General features: G+C 38.7%; 1 protein-coding gene across 2 annotated transcripts in view; it reads right to left on the reverse strand.

Moving 5' to 3' along the window:
* Nucleotides 1-10,063: 10,063 nt before the first annotated feature.
* The window catches only part of RPRD1A (regulation of nuclear pre-mRNA domain containing 1A), a 72,459-nt gene continuing 63,279 nt past the window's right edge, over nucleotides 10,064-19,243 (reverse strand). Inside the window, exons 7-8 of one of the 2 annotated variants that reach the window (XM_027575456.2) lie at nucleotides 13,374-13,571; nucleotides 10,064-10,853 (exon numbers count right to left, since the gene is read on the reverse strand). In XM_027575456.2, the coding sequence (XP_027431257.1) occupies nucleotides 13,422-13,571 (150 nt within the window). In that variant the 3' untranslated portion in view covers nucleotides 10,064-10,853; nucleotides 13,374-13,421. Of the gene's footprint in view, nucleotides 13,572-19,243 lie in introns of both variants that reach the window. The other variant, XM_027575455.2, reaches the window with a different exon arrangement.

Here is a 19,243-nt window from a genome sequence, read left to right on the forward strand (position 1 = left end):
GTTAGTCAGAAAAACATCTTTCTTAAAACTTTTATTTATTCTGGGGTACCGGGTTGGCTCAGTCAGATAAGCATCTGCCTTTGGCTCCGGTCATGATCCCAGGGTTCTAAGGATGGAGCCCCACGTTGGGCTCCCTGCTCAGCAGGGAGTCTGCTTCTACCTCCCCCAGCTTGTGCTCTCTCTCTCCCTTGCTCACTCTCAAATAAATAAATAAAATCTTTAAAAAAAACTCAAAAAAACATTTATTTATTCTTTAAGTACATGGAACCTGGGGTCCAAGAACAAACTTTTCTGGGCATTTTTCAGTGTTTATGGAGAGAATACCTCATGAAAATGAATAAATGAAACCTGCCTACCTCACAGGTGGTTGTGAGGATCAAAACTATAGGAGAGGTCCTTGTAAGTAGCAAAGCTATTATGGACATTGAATGGTCATATTATTTTATCTTCCCTTAATTAGCAGTTTGCATTATGTCATTTTCTTTCATAAGGAAATTGAAACCTTAATGAGGGCCTGCTCACTCCTTTCTAGGTGTCTTCTGCTTTATTGCTAATTCAGAAAAAGGATCACGTATGCGTTCTTGTTTTTCCAGTCAGCTGCATAACTATTAGTAAAAGCTGAACATTATTCCTATTTTGCATGCAAAAGTAAATATATGGAGCATTCTTAACTGTAAATCATTCCGATACCCCAGATTTCATTTTCACAACTTTCTGTTGTTCCTAGTAATATTTTATCACAAGTGGCATTTCATTTGCTCTGGTGAAGACATTTCTAGGTCTAAAATTTAGAGCAGAATACAACATAGGAACAGTTTAGCTATGTTAAATCTTCTCTGGAACATAAATACACTAAAATGATAGGCTAGGGTTGTATTCAACCTGTCTTTTAAAAATTCCTTTAATTTAGATACTTTAAACTATAAACTGTTTCCAAGCTCTCTCTGCTGTTTAAAAATTTAAAACTTAAACTTCTCCCATTAGGGCTTGGCAAATTGTGAAAGGCCAAGGTTATTAACGAGTTGGTCTTGTAGTTCTATGAAGTGAAATAATACTAACAGTGCCAGCATTAGAGAGGGATGGCAAGAGTCATCATTCTGAACTTCTTTAGCCTGTGAGCCATAGGTGAGGGAGCTGGGCCTTCCGTTTGTGTCCAGGGCATCTAGCACAATACTTTGGTCATGGTACCTTACCTTTCTGGCTAACTTCTCACTGGAATATTGGTTTTTCTTCTTGCTCTTCTGTTTGCTTACCACTCTCCCTTATCACCCATAGTGACCTCTTTATAGTTCTTAGGATATACCATTTTCTTGCCAGTTTGGGCCTTTGCATGGTTTTGCAGACTGCCCTCCACTCCAACCCTACTGCATTATGAAGGGCCACTCTTTTATCAAAGTGCTGGTGACCCTGTAGTTTCCTGCTTCTGATTGTGTCCCCAACTGCCTGTGAGCTCTTTGCAGGCCTGCAGGATCTCATTTGCTGTGGCCCAGCACAGAGCACAAGCTCTGCAAATATCCCTAAACCACTACATTTACATTTGAATTCCTTAGCCCACTTGTTACATACCAGATTTAGAACTAAGGTCCTTTCGGCGACCTGACTGGGAAATGGATAAACAGTAGTAAAAGCAAGAACTTACGAGTGGGAAATTACATTACCTCAGTGGCAAATGAAAAATACCATGGATTCTTGACTTTCTTTTCTGTTTGGCAGAAGGGTCTTTCGGCATCTTTAAAGAGAATACTAAAATAATACTGTGGACATAAAACTCAGAAGAAAACCTAGAACTAAGTCTTCATAACCTCGGATTAAGCAATGGTTTCTTACCTATGACACCAAAATCACAAGCAACAAAAGAAAAAATAGATAAATTGGACTTCAAAATTAAAAACGTGTGTTTCAAATGAGGACAGCATCAAGAAAATGAAGAGATAACCCACTGAGTGGGACAAAATGTTTGCAAATCATGTGTCTCTTAAGAGGCCTATATCCAGGAGTAGGAAAAACTTAAAAATCAGTAATAAAAAGACAAAGCACCGACAAAGATTCTGAGCAGACGATTCCCCAAAGAAACAAATGGCCAATAAGCACATAAAAGATGCTCAACATCTTACATCTGATATTAGTCATTAGGGAAGTGCAAATCAAAACAATGAGCTACCACTGCATACCCACTAGGATGGCTAGAATCACAGACAGTAACAAGTGTTGAGAATGTGGTGAAATTGGAACTCTGACACATTGCTTCTGGGATTGTAAAATTTGTGCAACCATGTTGTAAGAATTTGACAGTTCCTCAAGAAGTTGAGCATAGCGGGCGCCTGGGTGGCTCAGTTGGTTAAGCGACTGCCTTCGGCTCAGGTCATGATCCTGGAGTCCCAGGATCAAGTCCCGCGTCGGGCTCCTTGCTCAGCGGGGAGTCTGCTTCTCTCTCTGACCCTCTTCCCTCTCGTGCTCTCTATCTCTCATTCTCTCTCTCTCTCTCAAATAAATAAATAAAATCTTTAAAAAAAAAAAAAAAGAAGTTGAGCATAGCATTACCATGTGATCCACAATACCACTCCTAGTTATATACCCAACGGTACTGAAAACAAAATCTTGTTTATGAATATTCATAGCAACATTATTTGTAATAGCCAAAAAGTGGAAACAACCCAAATGTCAACCTAACTACTGAATGGATACCTAAATATGATATATCCATATAGTAGAATATCATTCAGCCATAAAAGTGAATTAGTGATACATGCTAGAACACGGATGTACCTTGAAAATATGTTAATTGAAAGAAAGTAGACACAAAAGGCCACATATGTATGATTCAATTTATAAGGAATGCTCAGAATAGGAAAATACATAGAAATAGATTAGTGGCTGCCTGAGGCTGGCAGGGGGGACAGGGAATAACTGCTAATGAGTATGGAGTTTCTTTAGGGTGATGAAAATGTTCTGGAATTAGCAATGGCCACACAACTCTGAATACTAAAAACCACTAAAGTCTACACTTTAAAGGGTGAATTTTGTGGTATGCGAATTTTACCTCAGTAAAGCTGTTCTTAAAAAAATGAAAATGAAACATTTCCTGAACAGATTACAGTGTAGATTCTCAGGATTAAATGAAAATGATAGCCTCATAAAGAGAAGCAGCAAACATGCATTTGTAGAGCTCTAACTCATGGACATCCATCCCATCGCCATAGGGCTTGTTCATACACTGATGTATTTACTGGGGTGCTTCCTGAAAACAGGTCCACTTAGCTCTGGGCTCTTTGTCCAGTCATGGGATATGGAGCCTGGGACACGTGACCAGAGCACCACTGACCCTGGGGGCTGCAGCAACCCTATGCTAAAGGCAGCCATTATGACGATGAAAAAGAGGCCCTCACCATCCAGAGAGGGATGGGGTGGGCAGAACACTGAGGAAGAAAACCTAATCAGGAATGGGTGGGAAGGGGGCAAGAGAGCATAGATCTAATGATTGCCTCATTCGTGTCACAAAGAACTTTGGTGTCACATAGTTGATGACAATCTGTAGGCCTCTGTTCTCTCCCTCAGCACAGCCCCTTGGACTTATTTGCAGAAAGCACAATGGTGACTTTTAATAGTGACCACTACTCAGATTTTAGAACTCTGAGTAATATTCCTAGGTGGTTCACCCGAGAGGGACAGTGCCAGTGAATTAACCGGGCTCAAAATGCAATTGCACATTTGAGACATCACTCTGCTTCAAAGCTGAGTTCTCTCTCGTTAGAGGAGCCAGCCTTCCTCCTAGCCAATGGGCCAGTCTGCCCATCTAGCCTGGATGCCACACCTGCTCTGACTCAGGTCAGTGGAATAGTCCTGCCTTTTCCTTCATCCTCAGCTTCTTCCTCTCCTGGATCCTAGCCTTCCCCACTTTTTCTTCATTCAGTAAGCCATTTATTGAAGTGTAACACCCACAGAGAAATGCTCAAAGCTCTGACCACAAGCCTGGGTCAGATGCCTCTGCTGGACTTGTAAGGTGCCCTTCCTGCGTGCACACAGCTCTTCTCACACAGAGGCCTGGAGAGACTTGTACCTGTGTGCCTCCCAGTCTGAACTCTGGGGGGGCTGCAACCCCAGGGTATAATTCAGGTAGAAAGTGTTCAATACGCTTCTATCTAACCTGGGACTAAACTTACAATTAAGTATAAACAGGAATTTTTAGGAATAAAATAAATTTGTATAATAATATTAGTTATTTGGAAAGAAAATACCAATTTAGGGGCGCCTGGGTGGCTCAGTAGTTAAGTGTCTGCCTTTGGCTCAGGTCATGGTCCCAGGGTCCTGGGATCGAGTCCCGCATCGGGCTCCCTGCTCAGCAAGAAGCCTGCTTCTCCCTCTCCCACTGCCCCTGCTTGTGTTCCCGCTCTCGCTGTGTCTCTGTCAAATAAATAAAATCTTTACAAAAAAGAAAATACCAATTTTTCTTTTAAAAGACACTATGGAGACAATTTTTCCAGAGACTACGTGCTTTAATTAAGTACAATTTTTCTCTTTTCTTTTTTTTTAAGATTTATTTGAGAGAGAGAACATGAGCAGAGACAGGGACAGAGGCAGAGGGAGAGAGAGAATCATCAAGCAGACTTCCCAATGAGTGCAGAGCCCGGCATGGGACTCAATCCCAGGACCCTGAGATCATGACCTGAGCCTAAATCTAAACCTGAGTTGGCTGCTTAACCAACTAAGCCACCCGGGCGCCCCAAACAATTTTTATTTTCTATTTGGATGATTAAATTGTTATATCTTGGCCAGTGAGAGCTCCTTTTAAGTTGGCTTTATTCTTATGACCCCATGAGAACTCTGAAAGCATCCTTCTTGCTTTCTTACAAAGAAAGTTCCAGGACCATCTTCATTCTCTCAGGCCTAAGACATGGAAGCTTCCACTCTCCAAGAAACCCTGCTAGTTTCAAGCAGAAAGTAGTGATGCCAGAGACAGGATGTTGGGGATATTTTTACTGACGGATAGTAATGGTACTGCTACCAGACTCCTCCAGAGTAAGATCTGGAAAAGATGAATTCTTAAAAATCCTGAGTTCTCCTATTTAAAATTTACCTCTCACATTACCAAACGTCCACTTGAATGTTCTAACCCTTCAACCCAATGACAGTATTCTTTATAATGTGATAAACCATACTACTATTCCTTTAATTATAATTCTTAATTCTGACCAAAAATGACCATTTGGGAGGCTGTACAGCCTACTGGTTAAGACTGTCATCTTTGTGGTAGACTATGATATTTAATTAACTATATAATTTTTGGCTTTCTTAATTCCTGAGAGTCTGTGTCTTTCTATGCAAAGTGACAATAATAATAGCACTTACCTGATAAAGGATGCCGTGAGGACTCAAGGAGATGGTACAGGAAAAACACCCAGAAGAGTAGATGGCATATTGAAAGTGCTCAAGCAATTTGTCCTATTATCATAATTGATCCCCCAAAATCTATAAAATATGAATATCAACACTAATAAAAAAAAAAAACCACCAGAAAAATAAGATCTAGCATCACCCTAGGGTGGCTGTCCTTTGAACTGATTTGTAAAAAAATTGTTGCGATTATATTGACAAAGACTCTCTTCTTGACCAAACTTTACACAGGCTTTTCTGAACCCCAGTTTTGACTAGGTGTCCTCCTTGGGCTCTGTCTTCCACCTGCCTAGCCTAGATTTAGCAAGAATCCTGCTAGGTCAGTTTAGGGAGAATTCCCCCACCCTTGACATCTGATCACCCTGGCCTGCCTTCAGCAAGAATCCCCTCACCTTTGATGTCTCCTCTTAGTAATTTCCCACTCCATTGACCCCCTCACTCTGTTCCTTGGCTATAAATCCCAAACTGTCTTTGACATCTTCAGAGTTGAGCCCCATCTCTCTCCCCTATTGGGATAGTTTTCATACATATCACAAAAGTCCTGAATAAAGTCTTTCTTACCCTTTTGACAAGTGTTAGAATAATATTTTTCTTTAATGATATCAACACTTGTCTTAATATATCTTCAGTGTAATTGTTTAAGTTCATATTCAGTTCAAGGCGGTTTGGTGTTCTAACACTCTCTCTCTCAAATAAAATCTTTAAAAAAAAGATAGGTTTTCTGTTTAAATATTATTTTCAAGTCACATGCTTTGAAAGATATTAACCTTAAAGAGAAAAAACAACGAAAAAGTCTATGCCGTAAGAAAAAATTATGCTTTAACCAGTCAATAAGCTCAATCACTAGCAGTTAGCTTTTTATTGGTTCCTGGTGGGGAAAACTACACCCAACTGGAAAAAAGAAAGAGCTTTATGCTATTGATGTAAAATTTCACCACAACTGTAACTGTTCTGTCCATCAATGGATATAAAAGCAAGAAACCAAAGATAAAGGAACTAGATCTTTTTTCACCATTCTAGCCAAGACATGGAGACTAGCAATTCAAACACGGAGAATGTTAAGCCAAGCCCTAATAATGACATTTGTTCAGGCTAGAGTATTTAGCGCTACCAGCTAGATAGGAAAAGGAACTGGGCATGAAGCTTACCTGAGATCCTGCGTAGCTCAAACACCAGCTCAAAAAGAAGAATGAAAACAGTTTAATTTCCCTCCACTAAGCACATTCCAGCTGCAGTATATAACCAAGGCACCACTTCCCACCTTAGGGCAGTTATAACTGGATTACACAAAGATTTTTCCCCCCACATTTATTTATTTTTATTATTAATACAAAGAGATTTTAAGAAGAATTCAAACTTGATCGCACAAAAGTACAAGATTTTCTAATTTAAATATCAAGAGCTGGAAAAAGGAGACCATAAATACACTGTATTAATGCATGATTTAAAACCTCTTAAAATCTCTCATTTGGCTTGTATTTCCATGAGTAAAATGGAACTTTTTCCTGAACAAAGAAACAGGGCTTTAAAAAGATGATAAATTTAACCAAACAATACCAGTACAACTGAATTTTTCTAGACTATCTGAATTAGCTAATGGCTCTGCATTAACAATTTCACTTAAACTCAAATTTTCAGTTTTGTACCTTTTCCATGGTGCATGGAATTCAAATGTGAAATGTATAATTCTAAAACTCATTTCATATTCCATTTTAAGTCAATTATTATTAAGATAATTATTATCTTTACCACAAGGTACTAAAAATAGTTTCCATTTTTGATGCAATTGAACAGTTGGAAATAAAATCACAGGGATTTCAGCAGCAAAAATGGCTAAACCCGTGGTGGTTTAACTACTCCAAAGGCTAGTGAGTCTTTTAGATCCAGTAGATGACGGCCAGACCCCAGACTGCATTTTAGTTTCTCCTTCACTCTATGTACCTTTGAAGAATTGCAAGACATGCACTAGACAGAGAAATGAAATAAGGAAATATGGAAGAATTTGCCAGGGTAGAGAGTGGGGCTCATTAAGACTTGAAAGAAGACAGATGAAAAGCATTTCTTGGCTTGTCAAGAAAGCACACTTTTTTTTTTTTTTTTTTTTAACAGTTGCGTTTGTTGTAGTAAATCCTCACTCCCTCTAACGGTTTCTCACAAATCTCTCTGAGGTAAAGTGTTGGATGCCTGGAACAGTGATGCACAAAGCAAACCTGGAACCTGAGTGTGGGTTGGAATTACCTAGAGGGCTTGTTAAAAAGATATATTGCTGGTACCAATCCTCTGATTTTTCAGATTCAATCTGGAGCCCAAGAATTTGCACTGCTAACAAGTTCTCAGCTAAGGCTAATACTGCTGGCCTACGGAACCACTAACTTAGGAGAAATATGCCGTTTAAAAATGAAAGTAAGCTTTGGGCAATTCTAAAAGTTATCACTGTATTTCACTCCCACTGGATTGTAAACTCATTGAGAGAAAACATGCAGTTGAATAATCTCTGTATATCTCAAAAGATTGGACATCAACTGTCTAGAATATCCTTATCAATAGTTCATTCTAACTCTACTTTGTTGATGTGAATATAAGTACTGCTTTGAAAAAAAAACAAATGGAAATCAAAGCAGGAACTTGCACAGTATTTGTACACCCATGTTCATAGCAGTATTATTCACAACAAAATGTGGAAGTAATCCAAGTGTCCATCAACAGACAAATGGATAAAAAAAATGTGGCACATCCATACAATGGAATACCATTCAGTCTTAAAAAGGACACATGATACAACATGGATGAACCCAGAAGACGCTATGCTAAGTGAAATAAGCCAGTCACAAAAGGACAAATATTTTTAATCCCACTTATATGAGGTACCTAGGGAAGTCAAATTCACAGAGACAGAAAGTAGAATGGCGCTTGCAAGGGGCTGGGGAATAGGCAGTTATTGTTTAATGGGTAGAGTTTCCATTGGGGAAGATGAAAAATCTAAAGATTCATGGTGGTGATGGCTGCACAACAATGTTAATCATCAATGTACTTAATGCCAGAGTACACTAAAAAATGATAAATTTTTTGTTACGTGTTTTTTATTTTTGTTACATGTATTTTACCTCAATAAAAACAAAAACAAAAACAAACCTGGGTGTAACATCCTTTGATAAGCCCCCTCCAGTAGTGCTGGTTTTTAACTTGCATACTTGCATAATGTTATAATTTCACTCTTAACTTGACATGTGATGCAAAACGTGGATTTGGTAATCATGGAGCTGCTACACTACGTATCCATGTAATAGGCATCATCGTGTAGTGGTTAAGAAGCACAGGCTCAGGGCTGAACTTGCAGCTCGGTCTGAATCCCAGCTTCACCATTTCACCTGTTCAGGGTCACAAAGAATTTACACTGTCTTAGTTCCTAGTATGTAGAAGTGGATAATCAGAGTATCTATTGCAAAGGATATATGAAGTGCTTAGGACAGTTCCCAATGCACAGTTAAGTACCATATACGTGTGAACTACCACTATTGTTTAGTATAGACTATAATTTGCTTTGTAGGGCACTGTTTCTCAAAGTGCCGTCTTTCTCAAAGTGCATCAAAATCATCTGCGTGCCTTGCTTAAAATGCAGACTTCTGGATCCCAAATCTCCAGAAAGAGCATCTTTGGTTATAGGCTCCACTGTATAAAACCGGCTACTGCAAAGGGGGAAAACTGGGGTGGGAGTGGGGAGCACCTGGATTCAGATAAAGTGACCAGAGGAAGACATTTCCTCAACTTTCTAGACGATAAGAATCACACAAAATTCTGATTCAGTAGGTAGGTGCCCTTTCTGAAAATGTCCCAAGTGAGTCTTATCAAAGAAGTTTGGCAAACATGCCCTAGAGATTCTCACAGATTTTTAGTACTTGCAGTTCTGCTTTAGATTCAAGATGTGGTGAGGGTCTGTGCTCCAGAAGTGCAAGGTACCAACTGTACCTGTTCACTCAAAAGCACTTTGGCATTACTGTGCGGTAGGTCACAAAAGAAGAGGGGATCTTGTTCTCTCCCCATAAGGAACCTGCTGAAGAATGAGCTTAAAACCCATACTTTAGGGCGCCTGGGTGGCTCAGTTGGTTGAGCGACTGCCTTCGGCTCGGGTCATGATCCTGGAGTCCCGGGATCGAGTCCCGCATCGGGCTCCCTGCTCGGCAGGGAGTCTGCTTCTCCCTCTGACCCTCTTCCTTCTCGTGCTTTCTATCTCTCATTCTCTCTCTCTCTCAAATAAATAAATAAAATCTTAAAAAAAAAAAAACCCCATACTTTATTATCTCATTACCTGGAATTACAAATTGTGAAGCACATCATGGACTTTAAAGTTGGTCTAGAGTCGTGGTTGTCAAAAATGTGGTCCCTCAACTCAGTGGCATCAGCATCAAATTGTTAAAAATCGAAACTATTAGGCCTTCCCCCAGAAGCTCTGGGAGCGGGGGCCCAGTAATCAGTAGTTTAATCGCCCTCCAGGTGATTCTGATGTTCGCTCAAGTTTGGGAACCACTGGCCAAGCCAAAGGAATCTCCTTCAACAGTTTCTCCACCATAAGTCACTGAATACTTCCAGTACTCTGCTTCCTTCTCAGTCCATTAATCTCTCCCCTCCCATCCCACATCTAATTAATCAGATTCACAGAAATCATCCACACATTTCAAAAACAACATAAAACTTTATTAAGAACATCTTATATTGTCATCAGATACAGCCAAAGAAAAAGGGGTAAATAAACAGGGAAACTTCATCTTCCCATGTGCTATTGCCACCTCAGAACAGACTTGTGTGCGGATGGCTGGAATTACAGACGGCAACAAATGCTCTGTATAAATAAATTCAGTAACACAATGCTCCCTTTCTATACAGAGAAGAACTGGGTTTACACTTTAAAAAGCTTTGATATAGTGCAACAACTATGAAACAAGACTACATCTTTAGGAGCTATTTCTTAATAGAATACAAAGCAGTTTTGTAGCTTTATATTATTTCATATAATACAAATTTTTAGAATGGAAAATTCAGAACAGGCATTCTAACTTTCCCAATTAATTTGTACTTTTGAGTTTTTTCTTTCTAAAGATTTCTCAGAGCCAGTTCAAGAACTATACTTTAATAGACTATCTGCTCATCTACAGTGACAAATGACAACCTAGTTTTGTTCTTTTAATTTTGCAAATCAAGATAACCAGGTCATCCCAGCTTTTGCTGATTCTGAAGGAATTCTTATAGAAAAACCCTGATTCAGAGTGCATGTGAGAAGAGGTACCAAAATAGCTGCGTCTGGACTGGTTTTCCTAGAGGGGGAGTTTGGCTATTGAGCATAGCTGATTTATTTTCTCAGACTCCCGGGTTCCCCCAGGTGGTTCTTTTACTTACTGTAGTGATGGAAGGAGCAGAGGGAACGCCAGGGAATCTGTTCAAATTGCCACTCCAGACAGCTGTCTGCACTGTTTGTGGAGAAAAGAGTGATGGTGTCCATTCAAACCACAGTACCCCTACTGCAAGTGTGGTGACATGCTTTTCTCTTGAGGGGCCAGGCCAAACTGCACTCAAAGATGCATGATTTGCCTCATGTACATACACAGTGGAGAAAATGCTCATGATTTAGAATTTGGTATTATAGTACCCCATCTTACCCCATTTCTTGAGGAAATCTAAGTCTACCTTTTAGAAAGGAAGACTATTTGCTGCTAAGGCTTACCATGTTAACTATCATAAGGCTGAAAAGATAACTTCTAAACCAGACCATATTAATTTGTGTTTACAGTTAGTGAATTAACCAACAGCTAAAGGTTTGTGGAGGATTGGTCAAAGGGTGGGACTGGGGGTAGGATTTAGGTTGAGTACTATCACTTATCACAAATCGCATCAAGCTCTTTAAAAAAATAATGCATTTTTATCATAAATATTTAGAACAGATACTGGCATTAAAATCAGTATCTACGTCAGAAGTCTGTCTTAAGTGGTGAAAATATTTCAACAAACTTCTAATAATTCAAATCTTCCCAGGAGTACATAGTTTATAAATTAGTTTTAAATGGAAAAAATATATTTTGAATGGGTAAGTCACCACTTTAGCAGATCATAAATAAGATCAAGACATTGAAAATAAATTAATATACAAGTTTTTGCTTTCACTTTAACAAGAAAAACTAACTTACATGGTATACTTTTATAACAGGTATAACTAGGTTTTTATAATTGTGCATTGGTTACCCCACCACCCCCATGCTGAATCTTCTTACATATCCTACACCTAGGGACAGAGGTACACAAGACAGACAGTCACCCCAGTGCGTGAGTCTGGCTGCTGCACACCATTTCCTTAGTTACAGTGATGTTACAAATGCTGGTCAGGGTCTGTTAGTAATTTGTCAACCACATTACAAGTTAAGTACATTCATGGTTAAGTGGATTAGGTTCCCAGATGAGCTTTCTGTGGTAGTATTTATAGGGAACCTAACTACTATTGTTTCTGTGAGAAAATGTGCCCAGAGGCCCAAAAGTTGACTAAAAGACTTTGGAATATAAGCCACATATGGATGGGGACTACTAATATGTGTCTATGTTTTGGAGAGAGGTCAAACTGTTAAAAGCACTGTTTCCAGAACTATTGGGTACTGAAAATAAATACTTGCCTTCTCCTTCACATATAAATTCATTTTAACTATAATTCCTAATAATGAGAACAAAAGAGTGAAGCCATTCAGACTAGTGAGACATAATTGGCTTGTGGGATTTAAAGATGTTTTATTGACTACCTAGTTTGAATCTGCTTACAAGGAAAAGAAAAATGTCTAATATGTGATGAATGAAAATAATGTTTATCCTAAGTCATTATTGAGTACAAATCCACAGCTTAACAATGTGATTTAAAAAGAAAGCAGAAGAGCATGCAACTGCTCTAACACACAGGGTTAGAAATAAAAGGTAAAAGTACATTTGTTTTGGTAATTCTAAATATACAAATATAGCATTTGCCAGATCTACCCTGTAGTGTAGCACTGCTTAATTTCCAAATATACAGTCATTCAAAAACCTTAAGGAAACATTAAAAATGTTCCAGGTTACTTTACTGAAATTCAAGAAATATTGTGTTGAGATTTTAGAGCTAAAAATACTATTGTTTTTCAAGTTAAATGGCTAAGCGAATAATAAAAGTACCATTATTTTATGTTTCTTTTAATCCCCTAGATGGCTTTATGTTAAAGGGATCGATTATGTTAAAAAGAGACTGATTTGAAAATAGCAATCAGTTTCAGAATCAAAGTTGTCTTCTTGGTAGAAGGTCACGTTTTACAACATTTCCAAAGCATTTTGGTATTAACCTACTCAAATAATTCTAAACAGTTTGATCAAGGGGGTCCCTATTTAACACTCCTTTTATTCTACACTGGCAGCTGCAATGGAACCCCTACAGTACTATTGTGGAAAAGTTCTCCAAGCTTTAATCTGACCCTTTAGTGTTAAATTACTGACCTCTAGGGAATAAGGAATCAAAGGCATTAAAGAGGCACAGAACTGATATTTTGGTCAGGGAGAAGGGTGAAGCTTAAGTTGGAACATTTAGTCACTTCTACAATCAAGTCCTAACTATACCATTATAAAGTCTCTACCAACTCTTGATTAGTTCTCACCCTTTAGGAATTACATACTTTACAGTGATTAGATACCGAAGAAAATAAAGAAAACTATTTGAAAATACACGAAGAAATAGAAACATGGAATTTCTCACAAGGCCCTGGATCAAAAAAATTTACAAAAAGATCTTTTGAAAATAATCACTATCTGTGAGCTTATTAATACACAGAGATCATCACTTTGTTTAAACTAAGTCATGTTAACTTACCAATAAAATAGTAAACAAACCAACATTTTAAACAATTTTATAAATTACTTGTCACTTCTTTTGTTAGTCATTCTCTCAACCATATACAAAAATAACGCTACAGGACTGTCCACCTAACCTGTCTCCATTTCTTGCAAAGTCCTGGGCCCTGGAAAGAGACTGGTCATCAATCTTCACTGTAGATGTCCCCCGCAAAGGGCAGGTGCATGTGGCTTCCAGTGACATTGGGCAATCGGGATAAGTCTGGCAGGCTCTGGATCCGGGACCTGAGTTCTTTGCGCACCAGGGAAACTCTGGCTAACTTCCGCTTGTATTCCTGTAACATCAAACCACCTTCATTAACATTCTTGGAGTTGAGAGAAGAACTATCTAATACTCTGCATAAAATCTGGTATTACACTCAGTTAATGCTAAATAAAAAAGGATGATTACAATGTTAGCATTAGGATCAAAGGAGGGACTTTGGAAATATACTGCTAGGTAAACTCTATTATTATGAAAAACCACAATCTTTTTCTTTTTTTGAAAGAGTGTGAGCACAAGCAGGAGGGGGTGAGGGGCAGAGGGAGAGAATCTTAAGCAGGCTCCATGCTGGGCGTGGCTCGATCTCACAACCCTGAGATCATGACCTGAGCTGAAATCAAGAGTCCAATGCTTAACTAAGCCACCCACATCTGTGTTCTGGCACTGTTGTGACACATCTGTGAAAAGAAGACTAACAGATTAGTATACTTAACCTCAACATATAAGATTTTCAGGCATCCTTGAGCTTGGATAAGAAAACTTACGTATCTGTTTTCACAAAACTAAACTGAGTATTAGCATTATTTTCAATTGTGAATGTTGGCAACAAACCACAGGAGTATTATCAGTACCTTTGAGTTCGTCTCCAATAGAAACAAGTTGCTATAATATTACATTATAGTTTTTTTAAGCTATCTTGAAATATTGTTTATTTATTTATTTATTTGTCAGAGAGAAAGAGAGAGAGAGAACAAGCTGGGGGAGCAGCAGAGGGAGAAGCAGGCTTCCCGCGGAGCAGGGAGCCCAGTGCGGGACTTGATCCCAGGACTCTGAGCCAAAGGCAGACACTTAACTGACTGAGTCACCCAGGCGTCCCAATATTGTTTACATTTATCACCATGACTTTGAAATTATGGTAGTTATTAGACCAACTAAATGTTATATAATCTGTCAGTAAAGAAGCATATATTATTATACAAATTTTACTATGTCAACAACTGTATTTTATATATAATTTGTTTCCTTTGTAATGCTATGCATTTTACTTTCTACATTAAAATACTGAACTTCAAAGCGGTCCAAAGCTTCACCAGACCACTAAATGGTTCCAATGGCCCCCAAAAGTTTAGGAAACCCTGCCAACAGTAGCCCAAAGACTCAGAGACTGGAAAACAATCAAGATCGTATTTGGCTTAGAGGGAAACAGCCCATTCTCTACACTGGGAATATCTCCTTTTAACTGCAGTAGCCAGACTTCCACATGGAGAGAGAGGATCCTTCTACGCTCCATCACCTAGTGGAGGTGGGATGTGAAAGGGGGAATCTAGAAAATGGGTATTCTTTCTTCCAGAAAAGACTAGAAACTTTCTCCCTCCCTCTAACCAATAACCAAGGCTGATCTCAAAAACAAGACAGAAAAGTTGACCGATAAGCTTTCATTTTGGGCAGGAGGCCTATCCACAAAAAGCCCTTCTTCTTTAGTGTTTCTCAACTCTGTACATCAGAATCAGCTAAGAAATTTTTGACTAAACAGATTTTTTTCAAGAGAACTTCAGTCCTACTACGGAGCAATTAAATAAGAATAATCTCTGGAAGTGGGTCCAGAGTTCATGGATTTTGTAGAAGTTCCCAAAAGAATGCTAATACAGAGTTGTGAGCCACTTTTTTAGTTTTTCTGCCTAAATGAAATCAACTTGTGAGGTTCCTTTGCATGATTGAGCCTCCTCCTTTAAAGAATAACCACATGTGGGGAAAGGAATTTGTAAGAATTACTAAAACTCAACTGCTCTAAGGGAATGGGAGAGAGGAGAATTCTGAAGCACGGGGAACTGGGCACACAGTAGCAGGCAAAGTGGGCAAGGCTGGAAAAGTTCAAGGACAGCTTTGGGCACATAGGAGAGGTGTCAATTCTTGCCATGTCTCATGTCCCTGCATCTCTAATTTATCATGAAGATCAATATGGAGTAAAAGAGAGTTTAACAGAAATCTAGAATCTCAAGGCATGATTTTCCCCTTCCCCTATCTCCTTCATCAGTGATACACACTGGAACACCAAGTAAGTTTCAGTATAATAGCTCTGAGTGGCATACAAAAGATTAACACCAGAATATTTCACATTCTAGATGCATACTTCTCAGTAGGATCTCATTACTCATGTCCACATTTAGCACGTTTCTTCCTCAAAACACACTGGTATGGGGGCAAACACTTATCTCCATCTGTCCCACTGTTCTTAGCTGAATCATTCTTGAATAAATAATACATAAAACACTCTGAGGTCAGCATGATATATTCAGATGCTGTTCAAACATGTTCAAAAACAATTATTCTCTGCTAGAGAATATTTTTTGAAAAATGTCATATATGCCTTTAGTAGTCATTACTGCTCACCCTAATTTCTAGTTTCTAGCATCCAGATAATTGTTCTTCAATTAAGATTTGATTCAAATGACATTGGCAGCTAAAAGCCTTCAGCCAATTGGTATCTACTGCAAACAAAAAATTGGCAAATATAAACAAAAGCTGCCATTTACTGAATGTCCATTATATGCCAGGCATTAAAATATGAAATCATCTCAATAATCCCATGAGAAGGGTTATCTTTCATAAGCATGTGAAGTCATACTTTCCCAAATAGAAACAAAAGCATGTAGTAGTCAAAAGCTTTCTGCTTACTACCACAGGCAGGATCTCCTACCCAGAAGATTTAAGGAGCTGTGGCAAGCTGTCTCATGTGAGCCTGAAGAAACGGATGAAACCTGGTAACTACCTGATAACGTGAACCAGGCCATAGCCCTGAAAGTCTTAAATTACTTGACTAGGTGGTCTAGAAAAAGGCTCCAAGATTCCTCAGGTTGGTTTCTTATGGCAACAATGTTTACAAGAGGCTGTATTACTACTTTGATTCTGATGTACAGTAATGAACAGTACTTCTCTCAAATCAAAATCATCACAGCACCTTCAATGCTCACAGCACTTATGGAGAAATGCTATCGCAGCAGTCCCTGGCATATGCCAAGTGTATATTTATTAAGTAATGGAGATACAGCATTAAAAAAAAACAAACAGATGAGGTCTCCTGCCTCCACAAAGCTAACATTTCAGGAGGAAGGAAACATAAAAAACATATAAATATTATTTCAGATATAAATACAATGAAGAAAATAAAGTTGGGCAAAAGGAGAATAAGATGGAGTAATGTGGGGGAGAGTTAAGAGGGAATTAAAGACTCAAAATGTTCTTTCAGAACCAGTGACCTAGAGACTCACTTCCAGCATGACAGTGTGAAGAGTTCAACTGACCCACTTCCTGGTGAAAACTTTTTAAAAACCGTACTAGCCATTTAAATCTTCTGGAAATGATCCTAAAGGTAAAGAACATATGAAGAAACATCTATTCCAGAACCCTCAGACCACTGCAAGAACACAAGGATTACTCTCTGGCAGCTCCCAGTCAGAGGGCTTTCTTCCTGAGAAGGGCAAGGCATCAGCATTTGTCATCCTATCCCCAGCCACCTGTTGCTAAGGCTGCCTCACAGAGGCCCTTCACTCAGCCCCCATTGGTGAAACAGAGGCTCTACCTTATATGTGGCAAGCCAAGAATCCTGGGGCACCGACAAGCCTTGCCCACGACTCAGGAGGTGATGGTCTAATCAGAAAGGGAAAGCTGAGAACCTAATCTCTTCACATTTTAGTTACAACAACAAAGCAAGAAGTTCAAGCCTAAGGGTACTGTCAAGAACAGTGGAGACTATGGTGAAAAGCAATTAAAAGATTCATAATAGGAGCTAAACTGTAGGTCAACTAATTTGCAGGAAAGAAGTAGGGAAAAAGATAGCTGAAGGTGACTTCCTGGTGTCAGAACAGATATCTAACACTGACCTCAGAAAGAAAATCAGTTATCTCCAAGAGATATCTGCACACCATGTTCACTGCAGCCAAGATATGGAAACTACTAAGTTTCTGTCAACAAATGAAAGGATAAAGATGATGTGGTACATACATATATACAATGGAATATTATTCAGCTGTAAGAAAAAAGACAATTCTGACATTTGCAAATGGATAAACCTAGAGGACATTAAGCTAAGTGAAATCAGTCAGAGAAAGATGAACACCGTATAATCTCACTTACATGTGGAATCTTAAAAAAAAAAAAAAGTGACTCAATAGAAACAGTAGAATGGTGGTTACCAAAGCTGGGGTGGCAGGGGGAGATGGGGAGATGCTGGTCAAAGGGTACCAGCCTTCAGTTACAAGATGAATAAGCTCTGGAGATCTAATGTACAGCATGTTGACTATATTTAATAATACTGTGTTGTGTATTTGACATTTGCTGAGAGGAGACCTAAGTGTTCTCACCACACACACACACACACACACACAACTATGTGACATGATGGATGTGTTAATTACCCTGATTGTGGTGATCATTTCAACAAAGTAGACATGTGTCAAATCATCACTATACAATTTTATCTGTCCATTTTACTTCAGTAAAGCTGAGAAAAACAAATCTCTCCTTATTCTATTAGTAAACCAACACTGACACTGCCCCCACCCCACAAAAAAACGCCACAAAAAACCCTAAGCATGAAAGAGAAAACGAAAATTGTGGGTCCAGTGACACACATGTACTGTATCGGGAAATTCAACCTGATAAGTCAGTCAATAAGTAAAGCCAATACCAGTTTTTAAAATCCCTTTCATAATCTTCTCATTCTTTACTAACTAAACACGCATTTTGCAAAAATAGCTTTCAAAAAATTTATTTTATGTTCCAACTTAACTTTTTTCCCTAAATAAATTCAATTCTGTTCTAGCTCCAAAGAGAAGAAAATTTAAGATAAAAAATTCCCCGAGCAAAACCATTAAGAAATTAAGCCCCTTCCCTTAGCAATACTGAGCTGATATATACTGCTTTTACTGCAAATGTATAGTATTGTTTATTCTGCCAGTATGAAAAACTTGATGCAAATGAAAACCACAAAGATAGTACTTTACACCTACAATTATGGCTATAATAAAAAAGACAGACAAGGGGCACCTGAGTGGCTCAGTCGGTTAAGCATCAGACTCTTGACTTTGGCTCAGGTCATGATCTCCGGGTCGTGAGATCAAGCCCGCACATCGGGCTCCACACTAAGTGCGGAGTCTGCTACAGATTCTTTTCCTCTCTTCCTCTGCCCCTCCCCCACCCCCACTCATGCATGTGTGCTCATTCTCTTTCTCTCAAATAAATAAACACCACCAACAAAAAACAGACTATAACAGGTGCTGACAAACATGTGAAGAAACTGGAACCCTCATACACTGCTGGGGGAAATGTAAAGTGGTCTGGCAATTCCTAAAAAAATATAGTTACCATATAACCCAGCAATTCTGCTCCTAGGAATATATGAGAAATGAAAATGTATGGCCACACAAAAATTTTAATATGAATGTTCATAGTAATTCATAATAGCCAAAAAGTAGGAAAAAATTCAAATATCCTTCAGTTGAACAGAGAAACAAAACATGATATATTTCTACCATGTAGTATTATTTGGCCATAAAAAAAAAACCAAAGTATTGATATATGCTACGACATGAAAGACCCTTGAAAACATGCTAAGTTAAAGAAGCTAGCTAATAGACTATATACTGTATGGTTCCATTTATATGAAATCTCCAGAAGAGCCAAATATAGAGCCAAGCTTAGGGCTTGGGGTGGGATGAAGTGGAAATGGTTAAGAGGTTTCCTTTA

Source organism: Zalophus californianus, chromosome 14 (assembly GCF_009762305.2).
Source record: "Zalophus californianus isolate mZalCal1 chromosome 14, mZalCal1.pri.v2, whole genome shotgun sequence".
NCBI lineage: Eukaryota > Metazoa > Chordata > Mammalia > Carnivora > Otariidae > Zalophus > Zalophus californianus.